General features: G+C 40.7%; 1 protein-coding gene across 1 annotated transcript in view; it reads left to right on the plus strand.

The window, feature by feature from the left end:
• PEX14 (peroxisomal biogenesis factor 14) overlaps positions 1-19,169 on the plus strand; it is a 96,640-nt gene that overhangs the window by 73,445 nt on the left and 4,026 nt on the right. The window contains exons 4-8 of the mRNA XM_075839332.1: positions 5,142-5,270; positions 12,312-12,397; positions 13,480-13,582; positions 17,787-17,884; positions 18,879-18,970. Coding sequence (XP_075695447.1) covers positions 5,142-5,270; positions 12,312-12,397; positions 13,480-13,582; positions 17,787-17,884; positions 18,879-18,970 — 508 coding nt within the window. The remainder of the gene's footprint in view (positions 1-5,141; positions 5,271-12,311; positions 12,398-13,479; positions 13,583-17,786; positions 17,885-18,878; positions 18,971-19,169) is intronic.

Consider the following 19,169-nt stretch of genomic DNA (forward strand, 5'->3'; position numbering starts at 1 on the left):
GTATATAGGGGGCAGTATTATAGTACTTATATTCTTGTATATAGGAGCAGTATTATAGTTGTTATATTCTTGTATATAGGGGCAGTATTATAGTAGTTATATTCTTGTATATAGGGGATAGTATTATAGTAGTTATATTCTTGTATATAGGGGCAGTATTATAGTAGTTATATTCTTGTATATAGGGGGCAGTATTATAGTAGTTATATTCTTGTATATAGGGCAGTATTATAGTAGTTATATTCTTGTATATAGGAGCAGTATTATAGTAGTTACATTCTTGTATATAGGGGCAGTATTATAGTAGTTATATTCTTGTATATAGGGGGCAGTATTATAGTAGTTATATTCTTGTATATAGGCCAGTATTATAGTAGTTATATTCTTGTATATAGGGCAGTATTATAGTAGTTATATTCTTGTATATAGGAGCAGTATTATAGTAGTTACATTCTTGTATATAGGGGCAGTATTATAGTAGTTATATTCTTGTATATAGGGGCAGTATTATAGTAGTTATATTCTTGTATATAGGGCAGTATTATAGTAGTTATATTCTTGTATATAGGGCAGTATTATAGTAGTTATATTCTTGTATATAGGAGCAGTATTATAGTAGTTATATTCTTGTATATAGGGGCAGTATTATAGTAGTTATATTCTTGTATATAGGGGCAGTATTATAGTAGTTATATTCTTGTATATAGGGGCAGTATTATAGTAGTTATATTCTTGTATATAGGGGCAGTATTATAGTAGTTATATTCTTGTATATATGGGGGCAGTATTATAGCAGTTATATTCTTGTATATAGGGGGCAGTATTATAGTAGTTATATTCTTGTATATAGGAGCAGTATTGTAGTAGTTATATTCTTGTATATAGGGGCAGTATTATAGTAGTTATATTCCTGTATATAGGGGGCAGTATTATAGTAGTTATATTCTTGTATATAGGGGGCAGTATTATAGTAGTTATATTGTATATAGGGGGCAGTATTATAGTAGTTATATTGTATATAGGGGGCAGTATTATAGTAGTTATATTCTTGTATATAGGGGGCAGTATTATATTAGTTATATTCTTGTATATAGGGGCAGTATTATAGTAGTTATATTCTTGTATATAGGGGCAGTATTATAGTAGTTATATTCCTGTATATAGGGGGCAGTATTATAGTAGTTATATTCTTGTATATAGGGGGCAGTATTATAGTAGTTATATTGTATATAGGGGGCAGTATTATAGTAGTTATATTGTATATAGGGGGCAGTATTATAGTAGTTATATTCTTGTATATAGGGGGCAGTATTATATTAGTTATATTCTTGTATATAGGAGCAGTATTGTAGTAGTTATATTCTTGTATATAGGGGCAGTATTATAGTAGTTATATTCCTGTATATAGGGGGCAGTATTATAGTAGTTATATTCTTGTATATAGGGGCAGTATTATAGTAGTTATATTCTTGTATATAGGGGGCAGTATTATAGTAGTTATATTGTATATAGGGGGCAGTATTATAGTAGTTATATTCTTGTATATAGGGGGCAGTATTATATTAGTTATATTCTTGTATATAGGGGCAGTATTATAGTAGTTATATTCTTGTATATAGGGGCAGTATTATAGTAGTTATATTCCTGTATATAGGGGGCAGTATTATAGTAGTTATATTCTTGTATATAGGGGGCAGTATCATAGTAGTTATATTCTTGTATATAGGGGCAGTATTATAGTAGTTATATTCTTGTATATAGGGGGCAGTATTATAGTAGTTATATTCTTGTATATAGGGGGCAGTATTATAGTAGTTATATTCTTGTATATAGGGGGCAGTATTATAGTAGTTATATTCTTGTATATAGGAGCAGTATTATAGTAGTTATATTCTTGTATATAGGAGCAGTATTATAGTAGTTACATTCTTGTATATAGGAGCAGTATTATAGTAGTTACATTCTTGTATATAGGAAGCAGTATTATAGTAGTTATATTCTTGTATATAGGGGCAGTATTATAGTAGTTATATTCTTGTATATAGGGGGCAGTATTATAGTAGTTATATTCTTGTATATAGGAGGCAGTATTATAGTAGTTATATTCTTGTATATAGAGGGCTGTATTATAGTAGTTATATTCTTGTATATAGGAGCAGTATTATAGTAGTTATATTCTTGTATATACGGGCAGTATTCTAGTAGTTATATTCTTGTATATAGGGAGCAGTATTATAGTAGTTATATTCTTGTATATAGGGGCAGTATTATAGTAGTTATATTCTTGTATATAGGAGCAGTATTATAGTAGTTATATTCTTGTATATAGGGGCAGTATTATAGTAGTTATATTCTTGTATATAGGGGCAGTATTATAGTAGTTATATTCTTGTATATAGGGGGCAGTATTATAGTAGTTATATTCTTGTATATAGGGGCAGTATTATAGTAGTTATATTCTTGTATATAGGGAGCAGTATTATAGTAGTTATATTCTTGTATATAGGGGGCAGTATTATAGTAGTTATATTCTTGTGTATAGGGGCAGCATTATAGTAGTTATATTCTTGTATATAGGAGCAGTATTATAGTAGTTATATTCTTGTATATAGGAGCAGTATTATAGTAGTTATATTCTTGTATATAGGAGCAGTATTATAGTAGTTATATTCTTGTATATAGGGAGCAGTATTATAGTAGTTATATTCTTGTATATAGGAGCAGTATTATAGGAGTTTTTTTTTGTACATAGGGCCATTGTTATATTGGGTATAATATTTTCTACAAAAGCACTTTCTAATGGAACTACATTGAGTTGACAGTTATAGACCATTTTCTTAGCAAATAAATCGTGCTTCAAATTTTCGTGGCATTTCTTTTGCAAACGTATAGAGTCGCTTTAATTGCATTATAATGGGATGCACAGACACCTACTGTATATCCAGCCCAAAGCCCTTTCTAATATTTACCTGAATCTTTACCAGTGTCATAGAACCACTGAAGCAATAATACAACTTGGTCTAAACCATAAATGAAAATGTGTTGATTATGGAGAAAGATCTCTTTAAGAAGACATGTCCGGCTTCTCGTTCATTACTCTTGTTACTGTCCACTCCACCTTGAGCAGTCGCTTACACTTGACTCTACATAGCAAACCGTAATTTGGTGTGAAATTGTCTCAGGTGAATTCTACATGTATATCTGTGTACGCTGTTAGTGCCTTATTTATGTAAGGCAATTTGTCGTTTTATGTTGTGCTCTTTTGAATGATGGGGTGAATTAGTCCTGATTAAAGGGATATTACATCCGCATTATTTACTATTTATATTGATGTTTAGACATTTTTTTTATATTTTTATGGGTTACGGACTATTGCAAATGTATTTCCTACTCTGGTGTACATGTTGGCGTTGACACTAGGTAAGCTGTTGGGTATTCAGTAGGCCATAAATTTCAGATATCTGCATTCGGGGGAGAGTTGGGACACCATCATACACATTAGATGGGCGGCCGGTTCCGCCCCGAAATCAGAAGGTTGGTCCGACATACATCAAATTTGTATGGCCACCTTATGAGATCTATGCGCTGGAATAGCTTCTGGTGCTTACGCTGTACCTAGGCATAGGCCCCCATTTACCCGATGGAGCCCAAAATATTATCCTTTGACCACCAGGATGGAATTGTTTTTTTTTTGTTTGTTTTTTTTTTACTACCGACCTATAGCCCCAGCGTTATTTGAACAGAAAGGAAGATTTTCTAGGCCCTGTTCACATCACGTTTTGGCCCTACGTCTAGCGTGCATGTTGGGAAAGCTCCCTATGTACACGCTAAATATCTCCACAGGTCTCCATTAACTTTTGGGAGCTTTCCCTGGTCTGGAATGCCCTGGAAGATCATCAGGTAGCACTTGGCCCAGGATTCCGGCCCCAGGGAAGCCCCTGATGTCACAGTCCATGTATGTACACCTTTGCAGCCATTTTTCTCTATTGCTACAATGGATCTAAAAAATAAAACTGAGATATCTTTGTAAATAGTCTTGATGAAAAATCTCCTATTCTTTGTATGCAGCTCCTAATCAGACCTATGCGTCTCCATGGTTGCATATTGCAAACTAACTCTGTGTGGTCTTACCCTGCAGTCATATTCCCTTCCATCTGTCCCCTAATTCTTGCTGATCTAATAGTATATTCGCTAGAGGACAGGTGGAAGGGAATATGACTGCAGGATCAGACTACACATGGTTTGTTTGTAGTCTGTTACCATGGAAACACACAGGTCTGCATAGGCCCTGTAGACACAGAATGGTAGGAGATTTTTAAGCCAGACTATTTACAAAGGTGCTTCATTTTTTATTTAAGATTTATTTGAGCATTACAAATTAGTTGTCACGGTGAACATGTCCTTTTAAATATGATGATGCTGTGAGAAAATAAAGTCATCTCCTCTGTGGACATCTTTTGTGGAAGATCCTAAAAGTTATGACAAGACTATGATATAAAAGAAGCTCCCGCTCTTAAGGTTAAAGCTGCCGGGGCTATTTGGTATTCGTTTTGTATTTTGCTCCTTTTTGCTATAATCGCTCTGTGTGCATTTGATTTCCTTTTTTATTTCTCCTTTTGTCATAAAACGTCGACTACTTCTCCTCTCCTCCAGTAACGATGCGCGTTAACGAGCTCCCTCTTTACATAATTAGCTTTGGTTAGTTTTCTTCTGTTTTGTCTGGTTTCAGTGCGTCTTACGTGAGCTGAATGAGGGGTGCTAACCTTTAACCATTGAAAATCCTCCGCAGCTTCCTGCCTGCTGTTATTGTAGGGGAAAAAGGGTTAAAGGCGCGCGCGCGCGGATGATGAAGATGAGCGTGTTTTGCTGTTGACGGGTTACATTGAGGGGAGTGGTTGTGGTGTATTGAACTCTGAGCCGCAGTAATAAAACTGTTGCGAAATTAAGCAAATTGAATGAGAAAATCAAACCTCAAACAATATCCGCGCGCAGAGTCTATAAGATTGAGCGCCATCGTTTATTACCCTCCTGGTATATATATTTTAAAGTGACAGTGGCATAATGGAATAGTGCTCCTGCGCACATACGCTCTCACACAGGGTCTCTGCTCATCTAAAATTTTCCTTTTTCTTCCTTTGTAGGATTAAGCGATGAAGAGATTGATTTAGCGCTCCAGCAGTCTGGCACTGCCCACGATGACCCACCCCCTTTGGGCGCCAAAGGCTTACCCCACCCTGGCCCACCACTCCTGCAGGCAGTCCAACCCTACTGTGAGTGACGTCCTATAATAACGAATCTCTAGGCGAGCACTTTATAAGCTACCGTTTTGCATTTATACTACGAAAATGAGCCTTTAACTCCCAACATTCATCTAATGACAAAATATGTGCTCGGAAACAAGTTTCATATTGAGTGATCCTCGGCTGCATAAAACAAAGTCATTATGGGAATGAAATGATTGCATGATCTTATCCTTTGTAGGATATTGCTCTCAGAATCCAATATTATATTATTCAAAAATTACTTTTTCTTGTTAAAGTGGCCACCGGGTGGCGTTGTTTTATTTGAAATGATTTGATGGTATCTAGTTTTATATGTGAACTATCTGGAAATAAGCTTGGCTGAAGCTTAGGTAAACATTTCTTTAAAGGGATATTATGAGCTGGAAAGATCTCCGCTTGCTGTCATTTATTATGAATTCTTTGTTTCTTTACAGTAAATCAAAATGTGTCCTGGTCATGTGATGGACACCCAAGTGCAAGGCTTATTCCAAGACCCAGCTCTGCTAAACACACTGTAACTAGCCCAAGCACCAGCGTGTTCATCACATGACCCGGACCGATTTTTATTCACTGGAAGTAAACAATGAGAGTTCCTATTGAATGACATCAAGCAGAGATCTTAAACTGTAAGGAATTGATACAAAAAGTATGTTGTATGAATTCATTATACAAAGAAAAGTGTTAATTTACTTAAACCAAAATACCCCATTTAAAGGGTTTTTCCCCTTGGACATTTATGGCATATCCACTATTTGTCATAAATTTCCGATAAATGCGGGTCCCACCTATCACTAAAACAGGGCCCATAGACGCTCGTCCTACCTTGTCTGGCACTTGCTGCTCTGTCTAATGGGGTGATTGGGAGTACGGAAACAGAGTAGCATGGCGAACTGCGCTGTTCACTTCTATGGGAATTATGAAAACAGCGTAGCTCAGCTGCTTCAGAACCTCCGACCACCTTGTCAGACCGTGGGCGGAGAGCAGCGGCACAAGATGGGACCGGTTCAGGGACCCCTGTTCTAGAGCTAAGTGCGGGTCCCTGAGGTGGTACCTACATCTATAGGACACTTAGACGTTTCCGGTGGATATGCCATAAATGTCTAAGATGGGAATAACTTCAAAAACACTTTGCTTCACGATTTGGTCTTGATGACGATTTATCTCATATACTCCAATCACATCCAGAGCTGCTTCCAGAACTTTTTTTTTCTTCTTACCCTTGGAAACAGACTGCATGCCACACAACTTTTATGAAAGTCTGACCGCTCAGAGTACCGGAAAACAACAAATTTGTGGCTTTAGCTTTGGTTGTGATTGGAGTAGAAGTCATAATTAACACATTAACACGTAGAATTGACAAAGTTACTAAAGAAGATTTATATTATGTTAAATTGTGGGAACGCTATAAACGCTGCAGAGGTTTCACTGATGGCTGAACTATTACATTAAGAACTTTCTGGGGAAGGTTTATGAGCAAACTCCAAAGTCCCTGAACATAGAATGAGTGTCGCTTTAAATGGTGACCTTTTCCGGTACTTTTGTTTGATACGACGTGCGCAGTTCAATAAACCCCCGTCAAATACCATATCCTGACCCTATTAATTAATTGTAAATCAGGACGGTTGTTTGTGAGGGGGGTGGAAATCATAATAGATGTGTTTTTACGAAATTAAAATGTAAATGTAATTACCCCATAGATTGTGAGCGAGCGAGGGAGGGCGTCGTTATTAATATTCTGCTTCACGCTCTCCTTGGCAACGACCTCGCCCAATCCTGAGGCATCTATTAGAAATGTGACAAAATTTGTGGGTTTTTTTCTTTTTCTTTTTATTTTATTTTAATTTTTTTACTTTTATTCTTTTGCTGGATTTGCATTGACCTATAAAGGAAACCAAAAATAAACATAATTTTTTTCGTCCCATTTTTTTCAGCCATTTCTGACATTCATTGCTTAAATGGAAATTAACCCTTTTGTTGCTGAACGCAGTGCATTAACCCTTTTGTTGCTGAACCCAATACAGCAATAGGGACGACTCCGGATTTCTCCCGGTCGGATGCAAAATAGAGTTAAAAGAGAAATGTTGATTAATCCTGAGAAACTGGACTGATAATAATGCTGATAAATGACACTGAAATTACTTTTTGCCTGTAATTTATTACATAAAATATCTCGTGTTTGACATGCGATTAGTTGCCGGGTGCATCAGTCAGACTGATGTGGATCTAAGGAGGAAAGTCTTCGCTGTCACTCCGAGCCGGGAGAAGCTTAAACTGTATAAAAAAATCACATTAATTTCCTCACAGATTCGCCTAATTGCCAAGCAGTGAAAAAAAAAAAAAAGTCAACACAACAGCACAAGACGACCCCCCCCCCCCCCCCCGTCTATTTCCCTCATACATTGCTTGCAATTTCTTCCAAGTATACCTATATTCTGCCGTCGTGCCCAAGTGGTAATTTAAAGGCTACATCCTAAAGTAAATGATAAAATGGTCTTCATTAAAATCCTCCTACCGTTGTGTGTACACAGCTCCTATGCAGACTTAATTGTCTCCATAGTCACAGACTTTAAAAAAATAAACTCTTGTTGTAGTCCGATCCCGCCGTCACACCCCTTATCTATTTTCCCTTTCTTTTATACCGTCAACATATTTTGCATCTACAGATAATCACCATTTAAATCAGGCTGTTACCAACGGGGCTCAGAATCGAATTTCTCTGTCTCACACACACAAAGGCCAATTTCATAGGGAATGTGTAGGGACAGGTCCCCATTGACCAGGAGAATGGTAATGCCTGTTGTCAATTTATCATACATTTCCAGGAGGAATAACAGAGGAACGGCACAACAGATGCTCCAGAATTGTTCTTTATGGGGAACACAAGTGTCAGGAGAGTTGACAGGTCCATTTTTGATAGATGAATAAATGATATTTGCCATAAAATGTAGAGCTACGTTATAAATAGTCCAGCTGTTGGGTCACGTGCCTGGTAGTGGGGTGGAACTAAACCGCTGTCTGTTTCCAAGGGCAACTATCAGAATTTTTGAATCTTTACAAAAATAGTTAAGCAAAGTATTTACAAAGTTACTCAACTTTTTATGTCAAATTTAAACTGTGAAATGTTAAAAGTGTAATTTCCCTTGTTTCACTGCCGCCTTTGTGTTGGTAGAAATCTCCTTCATCCACCCTATACAACCCCAACTTTATTGGAAATATATTAAAGGGTAACTAAACTTTCGGAAAACTTCTGTCATGTCATAATCAAGTTTTGATCGGTGGGGGTCTGAGCAGTGAGACCTCCACCGATCGCTAAAGTGAAGCGGCAGAAGCGCTCGGCTGAGCGCTAAGTCGCTTGGTTTCTGATCGACATTTCTTAGAAAGCCGATGTAGCGCTGTACGGACTCAATAGAAAGTCTATGGGGCCGTACACCAACTGCTCGGCTTTCCGAAGAAAGCCGATCAGAAATTAAGCTGCTCAGCGCTCATCTGAGCGCTTCTGCCGCTTCGTTTTAACGATGGGTGGGGGTCCCAGTGCTTGGACCCCCACCGATCAAAACTTCTGACACGTCAGAAGTTTTCTGAAAGTTTAGTTACCCTTTTAATTTCTATTAAATTCCTAAAATGTTTACATTTCCGTCTGTGACTGTCATTAGCCGCTGTTTTATATATGTGACCTGCGTTGCAGGTTTCGTGGCATTTTCATCTGAACGCTTCTTGTTTTTAGCAGGACTCAATCTGTCTCCTCTTATACTATAGAAAAATGCTAATAAGATGGGGTTAAATCAGTTGTTTTTGACATTTTTCCATCTACCAACACCCATGGGTGTGCCACACAGATTACCTAGCAAGAAAAACTGGTGTTTTGCCTCCTATTACTGTTTTAGGATTCTTCTCATAATGGATAGTGGAGAACAGGGAGCAGCATTGTCCCCGTACTAATCCTGCTAATATTAACAGAAACACCACGTAACGTACTGACGGGAGAGCAGGAGGCAGACTTTGCACTTGGAGTGAAATAGTGTCAAGCAGCTCCTGAAAGGGGCCTCATTTTTATCTTTGCTTTCAGAATCTTTACTTCTCTCTTCTTTTTATGACATTTCTTCAGAGTTTAGTGATGCCCAGGTATTGGGCATTGTACCCCGGCGTGGATAAGTGCGCTCATGCAGTGATATCCTTCGGGCTTTCTACTATTTACGCACAAATTCAGCGTGTAAATTCCAGCGTATCAATGAATATAGTTTGTCCCTGTCACTAGGAAAACGAGAGGAAGGAGAGACTGATTATTCAGCATTTTACTTCCGTAGAAAGATAGATTGCCTCGGCCGCTGGACGGTCACAGGAGGATAGAGAATGTCACTCGAAAAAACGACTTTGAATAGACAAATCCTTATAAGTGTCCGGTTAGGGACCAAATTCACTGCTCAAGCAAAGGTATAAAGAAGGAGATAGGTATCCGAGATGTGTTTAGATATGGCCGGCACAGGCTGGGGCTTGGCAGTTCACATAGTGCCATGGGGTCGTTTTCTGAATCACTGGCGGACGAACATTCATTATATGGGCAACCATTGATACAGCTGATCTCTGGGGTCCCAGCAGCAGGACCAACGCTCGAATATTTAGTCCCTGGGCGATCTGCTCAACATGGGTCAACCACTGAAAATGTTGGATATATTTCTATGTCTGGCTTTAGGCCCCATGCACACGACCATATTTTCATATATCCCAAAATACAGTCCGTAAATACGCATCCGTAGTCATCCGTAATTCATCAGTATATCCTGAAGGGGGTCTGTAAATACGGACCGTATTGCATTCGTATATACAGATCCGTAAAAAAAAAAAGAGGGAGGTTGCAAATGATGTCACCAACATGTTGCATAGCAACGCTTCCGTAAATACGGACGGTTTACGTATGCACATCCATAGCCGTCCGTGTTTACAGAAGAGCCCATAGGCTTCTATGGGAGAGTCCGTGCCGGAATTACAGACAGGAATAGGACCGGTTCTATCATTTTTTCAGCACAACCACACATCCGTAAAAATACTGAAAGATGTCTGTGGCCAATAGAAATGAATGGGTCCCATGCACACGACCGCAAAACCGCCCGGAATTACGGACCCATTAATTTCTATGGCCGACGGACACCTTCCCGTATATTTACGGGAAGGTGTCCAGGCCGTAGAAACTTTTCGTAAAAATACGACGTCCTATTATTTTATTTTACTGACCGTTCTCCCACACTTTATAATTGGAGCAAGGCCCGTAAAAACGTCCGGCTGTCCGCGGCCGGCTGTGCCCGGGGCCTTAGTGTGATCAGGTATGGCCTATTCCTATTCAGGTATTGGCAGATCCTTACAATATAATGGTAATCCACCGACAATCGTGTGTGATCAGCTGGGGTTATGTTAATGAGGTACAGTCCCTTTTACACGTCGGGCCCTGTAAGGACCCTATATCGGACTACCTTAAAGGAATTCACCAGTAAAGCTTTTTTTTTTTTTATTGTATAAGAACAAGTTCTACATTTTTCTAATATACTTTTTGTTTCCATTTCAAAATCTTTGTTGGCTATCAGTGAATGGAGACATTTTTTGTTTGCTTCGAGAAACTGAAACCCTCTCATGGTCATCTCCTAGCTGACACAGGCGCATGGATCGTTGCCAGAAAGAGCTGACGCGCTGTGACAACCACAATTTGTTAGAATGTAATCGGGAATGTTTCGACTCACTGAGAGCAAGCAGAGATCTTGAAAATGGGGAGACCTTTCCCTGCAAATTATATTAGAAAGTTGCAGAGCTTTTGATTATACAATGAATCGGCTTGATTTACATAAAACCAATAGACCCCTTGAATTGTGACGGCTCTGGACTGTGCACAGAGCAGGACGATTCATTACCTCTTGAAAATAAGCTGTCTTTGTGCCCCCTCCCTCTCCGTTCCTACCCCCCCCCCCCCCCCGTTCCGATGTTCGTTTTTCTTCTTTAATTTTGCCACGAGACAGACTTGTGTCACTTAATGTAAAACGAGTCAGATGGCATTTCAGCTCAGAGGCTTTATAGACTTGCTGAACTTTTGTGAAAGATCATCCCAGTCCCGTTTCATTAATAATGAAAAGGAGGGGGCAATAAAAGCGCTCAGTACCAGGATACACCGCAGACTCGGAGCTAGGGGTTAGCCTCGACTGCTGATATCAATGCTGTCCCCTTAACCCCTCTGCTAGAAGTGGGTCCTGCACCTCCCCCTGACTCTTCAAGATTGCTCCCTGTATCCCCCAACACCTCCCTCCCCAATCCTGGGCATCATGGAGTATTAGGGCTTGTCCACATGCAACGGAATTGCTGCAGAAAATTTCTGCAGCAATTCCGTTGAACGTTGCAGACTTTCCGCTGCGGCACCATTTCCTGCGTTTTTTTTACGGCAGAAAATGGTGCGGATTTTGCGCCGTTTTTCCAAATGTTGGGGGATGGTGAAGTCTCCTCTGAAAAACGCAGCAATTCAGTCACTTTCCGCAGCAGGTATTGACATCCTGTGCTCCGAAAAATACGCACCTCAGGTCGATTTCTGGTTGAAAATTTTACGCAGCGTGTGGATGAGCCCTTAGGGTGCAAATAGAAATAAATATTAGCTTCTGGGGCAGCGCAACATACAGACTATTTTCGTAGAACAATAAAAAAGGATTTTCCTGCTAATGAGTAGTTAAAGGGGTACTCCATCTGCTAACGCTTATCACTTGTCCATGCGATAGTTAATCAATGTTAGCTCGGTGGGGTCTGCTAGAAATGGTTGACCCTCCTATAGAGGTGTATGGAGCCGAATCGGGTATTATTGGCCACTACACTATAAACTCCTCCCTATCGATTGGTAGGGGTCCCATCGGTCGGGCCCCCAGCAATCTAACATTTATCACCTACCCCTTTGATAGATAATCCATGTTAGGGGCTGGTCTTCTCCTTTTCTCAAATAATGTCCTGGTATCTGAAACCAAGTGTGAAACGTGAAATTACCCAATTTCTTAATTCTTCCCACAGATCCCCCTCCCTCTCGCTGGAGGGAATATGGCGCCCTCGCTGTTATTCTGGCTGGCATCGCCTTTGGTTTCCACCAACTGTATAAGGTAGAAGATTTAAATTTGATTTTTATATGAACCTGATGGAATAATGTCCAGCAGATGTAGCAGAGCTGAATTTGCAATTCAATGGTTTCTTCTGTGCACTGTGTTAAAATCAATAGGTTTACCTGCAGTCCTATGTAAAACCAAGGGTGACATATGAGTTGTGCCAAATGACTAACTCAGCTCTGCTACACCTGACATTACAAAAGTGTATCTAGCACCAGAGTCTTGATGTCCAGGCCAGATCCAGGCTCGGATGGTCATTGCGACACAGGACGCTCCTTTATTGGGCTCTAATCGTCTCTATTTTTGTTGTTTTCCGTTTGTAATTAATGGTGTTCTGTTCCAGCTCGCTTTCTTTGGTTATTTTATGCTGCTTTTTTTTCCAGATGTAGTTACACCCAAAATAATCTGATTAATCACCTGAGTAATGTCTTGTTTTTCTTGCAATAATTCTTGCAAAACCTCAGACTCATGTTTTCTCACAGAGGCCGAGTAAATTGGCAGAATTCATCAGCACCTGCCATAGTCACACAGTGGAAGCAGCCATGTTGGATGGGGGGGGGGTCTTCCTATGGCGTATCGCTCCATCTCCCATTCATTACACAGTGTACCCTCATCTCTGCCAAGAATTTGGCAACTGGGCACCGCCAGTCTCGGCATTGATCGGTGTTCCAATGATCGGACTCCATTGATCAGACATTTGCCATAAATGTCTATAATGGGGAAAACAAATCCAATTAATCCATCCCCCAACATGGCGCCTCCTCCAATGTCAGGTCCGGTTGACTTCCTTCAGGAAATAACTGTAACTTTTGGCTACTGCAACTAAAACGGAGCTCAATAATCTAAAGGAACACTCCAGGCAAAATTGATACATTGTATTTTGCCCAATGCAGGGCCTGAGGGGGGCGGGGCATGACAGGGAATCAAATAACACCAAAGGGAAAAATATTGTCATGCTCCTTCCTTCCGGACCCTGCACTGGGCATAACACAGTGTATTAGTTTTGCATGGAGTAGCCCTTTAACTTATTCCAATCCGAAATGGCTGAACGATGATTTTTTTGCCCTCACCTTGTACAGAGATACCTGCTCCCGCTAATCGCCAGCAGCAAGGAGAGCCGCAAACAGCTGCAGCGCATCGAGTCCAGCGTGTCGGAGATGAGTGGCAGCGTCACACAGACAGGTAACGATTAACGACTCCATTTCAGCCCCGCACACCAGCCCGCTCCCCCCCGTACTCATAACTTCATTTATCTGCTCACAAAATCTGTTCACATTTGCAAATGAAGACGCCGTCATTTCGGTTTAATTTGAAATTGCTTGTTTACTGTCGCTGCGGCCTCAATTAATTATGTTTTTACGGAAAGGATCCCAACCTCAGAATATTAATAAGGGGCTAGAGTGACAGGCCTTTAGTGTGGTGGGAGGGTTAGCTTCTCCGCAACATGACAGCAACGTTGTGTGTACATGTGTGGGGTGCAAGAACGGGGAGCAGTGGGTTACCGTGTGCTGTTCAAGGGCCTGGGAAAGCTGGGTGACAACCTTATATAGCCGCTGTATTGGATGTCACCCAGCTTTACCAGGAACAGATATAGTCAAGAAAATAGGGAATAGAATTTGTAACAACTTGGCAAGAAATTTTATTTACTGGAAAATGTTATTTTATTATTCAAGTTAGATGAAATAGGAGTAAGGAAAATACACGTGGATATAGCACTACTTTTGGCTTGTATTGCTTTAAAAAAAATCCTGTTGAATTTCTGTGATAGTGCTAATGAATTTCAATTTAAGGAACTCGGCTCTGCTTCATCAAAGAACGCCCTAATATATCTGCCCAAGTCAGCTTAGTTGCATCCCACAAACTTAGCTCTGCTGCATCTGACATACTCCTACAAATGTATGATATAGTGTTTTGGGGTTTGTTGGACACACAGGTGCACGGCTCGTTGCAGTTACAGCACAGTTACGCATTGTTCACACACTGTCGATTTTTGCTAGTATTCTTTTAAGGCAAAACCAGGAATGAACAAAACACAGTGTGAACCCATTCTTATCCGATCTGTGTCTTCTAAGGAGCCATGCACCAGTTGAGCAGGGCAGATTTGTATCCACTTAGAGTAAACAATAAGGGCCAGTTCACATGGAGTTTTTTGATACGGAAACCACATCGGAAAACGCGCTAAAAAACGGCCGAAAATGCCTCCCATTGATTTTAATGGGAGGCAGAGGCGTTTTTTTTTCCCGCAAGCGGAAAAACCATCTCGAGAGAAAAAGAAGCGACATGCCCTGTCTTTGGCTGTTTACGTCTCTGACCTCCTATTGACATCAATGGGAGGCAGAGAAAGCACATTTCGCCGCGTTTTTTTGCCCGCGGCGCTCAACGGCCGCGGGCGAAAAACGCCGCAAACGGCATGCAGGCAGACGGAATTTTGAGGCAGAATTTTCTGCCTGCAAAAAACTCTGTGTGAACATTGAATGACAGCAAGCAGAGAACTGAAGCAGAGATCTCGAAAACTGTAAAGAATTGATACAGAAAGTTTATTGAAAACTTTTGATTATACAAAGTAACAGCTTTATTTGCTGAAACCAGAACATCCCTTTACAACAGGGCGAATGACACAATGGAATTCTTAGGAAAGAAAAATAAAAACATTTTGTTCCGAAGAGTCACCAAGATCCACCCAACGTTTCATAAATTACCTATTTTTGTTGTATCTTAAATAAAATAAAAAATCCACCTTTTCAGGTTTTTGTCATTGTGTCACTCAGACGGCCAAACCCAAGATTGCGAGCAAAAGCGTCAGCTCCCGAGCCAACCCTGTCAGGGCTTAAAGTGTCGTTGGGATGGGGCTGTGTATTGTGTGATTTCAGCAAGGACTGGGAGGCTGAGGGTTCCCCCGGGATCCTTCCTTTGTAATACTATAAGGGTAAACTGTGATTTCTACATGCAGCGAGTTCCACTGATCATGGTCCTGTTGTCTCTATGTCTGCCAGCAACCCCCCCACCACCTCCTCCTGCGGCCTCTGTCAAAGAGATGACAGCCAAGGATAGATGGATAAAGCAGACAGTGCTGCAGATACAAAGAGATAGAGCCTATGATAAATGGCTGTCTGTGATAAGGGACACACACAGCTATACTTTTCACTCCAGTCAGCCCTCCGCCACAGTGATACATTGCAAATCCCACAGATGAGATGGGAGGGGAGAGATTAGATGGGGAAGAGCATAAATCCCGGGCAGAGGAGGCGCACGCGCTTGTGGCTCGGTGTAGACGGTGCCGGGAGCTGCCACTGAGCACATGATTAGGCCTTTGCTCAACTGGTTGATTTCCGAATGTCATTCATCAAATCACTGAGCAGCTTGTAAAGACACAGGGTGTGCCCCCCGACACGAGTTTATTCCCCTTTTCTTTTTAAATCCATCACAGCGTCCTCATGGTGACGTTTCAGAATCCTCTCCGTTCACATGAATGCGATTTAAAGGACAGGGATATTGTCGCTTTTTTTCACAGTAGCCCAACAGATACAACCACGTATTTACTGTCATTGCTTATATAGCACCCACGTATTCCGCAGCGCTGTACCTAGATCACTCACGTCAGTCTGATCTCCCTATCATCTTACGGCCAGATTGTATTTGCAGTGTGAGATCAACACACGAACTCCATGTAGATTGGAGCCCAGGACTAACGTGCTGACCACTGAGCCACCAGGCTGCGTCCTACTCCAACCATTGGCTGCGTGTCAGAGGGTGATTATTAATAGTTGTACCGCAGGGGTGTAACTTCTGGGGGCCCAAAGGCCACTTGCTACATAAGTGGACACCAGGACATGCTTGATACTTAGAACAATATTCAGCAAAAAATTTAACCATGCATGGCGCTGCTACACAAAAGGCCAAAGAACAGTAGGCAAGATAAGGATCATTTAATAATAGAGCTACGCGTTTCGACGTCGGACTAGCGTCTTCCTCAGGCCATGCATAAAACAAACAATGGTATTCCTTTAATACAGGGAAAGTATCTGAAAAAGAACCGGCAAAGCACAAAGGTCAGGGAGCAGCCAGGACGTCATTACAAGAATAGACATACTAAAAAACTAGCTTTTTAACTATCACGTTAGTAGAAAGTGACATGAACATGGTAAATACATGGAAATAAGTAAACAGTAACTGGATATAATACAAATCAATAAAACCCCTATTAGCGCTTGTCATTTATTCCTCTGATGTTTTATTGATTTGTATTATATCCAGTTACTGTTTACTTATTTCCATGTATTTACCATGTTCATGTCACTTTCTACTAACGTGATAGTTAAAAAGCTAGTTTTTTAGTATGTCTATTCTTGTAATGACGTCATGGCTGCTCCCTGACCTTTGTGCTTTGGCGGTTCTTTTTCAGATACTTTCCCTGTATTAAAGGAATACCATTGTTTGTTTTATGCATGGCCTGAGGAAGACGCTAGTCCAGCGTCGAAACGCGTAGCTCTGTTATTAAATGATCCTTATTTTACCCACTGTCCTTTGGCCTTTTCTGTAGCAGCGCCGTGCATGGTTACATTTTTTGCTGACTATTCCATTTGTTGCTGGGACATCTCCTGTTCACCGGCTCGGACCTTGGCAGCTGCATACCTCTTGTTTCTATTTTATCATACCTACATTAGAGTTGTGTCTGTACAAACACAACCAGTATAGGTGAGCATAACTGTATCTCTACCTATATGTCAGTTTTTCCATGGTTTACCTGCACTATGTGGTGCCGTGCAATTGTTCTTTCTTTCCTCATTTAGATCATGCTTGATAGTTGGGGTGGCCCTGTTACATGTTTTTCACCAGGCTTCAAGTTACACCATTTACCCATATAAATCAGGATCAATCATGGCAACAGCCCATGTAATGATACAATAGTTTTGTTTTTTTTAGCATTCTAAACTGTTTAGAAATATAAAATATGAAACACCGTGCAATGCACACATGGGGTCGGTATTTTTTTTAGTGAACACTAGAACTGCGGACACAAAGATTTACCCTAAGCATAAATGGAAGAGCTGCATGAGCTGCACCAAGACCAGAGGGGGTCCTAGAGCAAAAATAATAATGGGGTTCAGTGTGCCAAGAGAGGACACAATGCTTTTGCTGGATAGTAGGGGGTCATCGTGATCCATTGACTGTTACCGTTTCTTTTGTTTGCTAACATTGCTATAACTGTAGATAGCGGGGGGCCTTGTGCAGGTTCAAACAGACCATAGTAATGGGGGATAATGCCAGCCTTATGGACCCCATAGCAGCTGCATGGCCTTCCTCTGAGGTATGTTACACCCTTGCAATGAACGTCTGAATTCCTAACCCCTTGTGAACCCATCGTGTGTCTTGTTCATTGTCTTAGTGACCCAGCTACAGACCACATTGGCTGCTGTGCAAGAACTGCTATTACAGCATCAGCAGAAGATCCAGGAACTGACCCAGGAGCTGGCCGCCTCCAAGGTGAGAGAGACCTAACTCTTCTGTTTTACAGATCTTGTACTCTACTGTCCCCATCTCAGACCTCCCCCAATCACATGTATTCAATCTTTAAATATTTGTGCATTTAAAGTGTCTTTTAGATTGTAAGCTCTTATGGGCCGGTTTCTATCCTGCTGTTTCTTGGTAATATTATAGTCTTAGTGCATGTCTTCCCACGTTGTTCTAGCTGCTCTCAGCCTTATCACTTCTTCCCTTGAAGTGTATAACAACCCTAAAAAGAGAAGCCTTAACTTCTAGACACCAGGGGTACGTTTCAGCTGTCATATAGCCATTCTACTAAACTAAAGGGATGTGACATCAGGTATTCAAAGATAAGGAGGGTGGTGGGGGAAATAAGTGGTTTTATAGACTTTTATATGTACTTAGTGACCGGGTGACCAAAGACATTTGCTCCTATCCTTCAAAATGGCTGACTATGGTTACAACTTCTTCTCCCAGTTGTGTTATTAGTCTCATGAATCTTTGGTTGTTACTCAATGTTCTGAATCACTGAATAATTAATATGCAATAAATTATTATCATGGTATAAATGTAAATGTTGCGGAGTCTGCAGTCATAATTCCGCCAGGTCAGAGGTGCTTTTTCCAGAAATGGCTAATCTGGCCAGGTCTGCTACACCCGGATCATGTGCTATTCAGTTATTTATTGCAATCAAAACACAGAATGCCTAGTAACATTTACTGTTTTCTCCGGTCCCTTTATAGCTTTAGCCTTATGCACTGAGAGTTAATGGACCCTTCGCTGTCACAGGAAGCAATCAGCCAGACGGCACCTTTGCGTCTTCATTTCTTCTTCCCAGGACTACACAGTCCCTGAGCTGTGGTGCACCCTAGCAGTGGGCTGCTTTACTGACCTACTGAGGCTTGAAAAGGCTTATGTTTGCTGTATATATCTATGCTATTTTAGACGTGCAGGCAAGTCTGTTTTATAGCGTTGTTTCTGTCTCCTCTTCTAGGCATCCAACACCACTAACACAATTCTGGAATCTCAGAGCATCCAGGAACTTAAGTCTGAAATTTACTCCCTGAAGGGGCTGCTCCTAAACAGGTACCGGTGACAGTGCGTCATTTAGAGCGAACATAGTCCCTGTTAAGGGGATATATATATATATATATATATATATATCACACAAGAAAATGGCGACAGCACTCTGCGAACACTAATGCCACTAAATTTAAGTTAATATGCATTACTGCTAAATCTACTTACAATAGGGAGGTTCTGAGCGCACATTTTGATCAAATTG

The sequence above is a fragment of the Rhinoderma darwinii genome, chromosome 10, assembly GCF_050947455.1.
Source record: "Rhinoderma darwinii isolate aRhiDar2 chromosome 10, aRhiDar2.hap1, whole genome shotgun sequence".
Taxonomy (NCBI): Eukaryota; Metazoa; Chordata; class Amphibia; order Anura; family Rhinodermatidae; genus Rhinoderma; species Rhinoderma darwinii.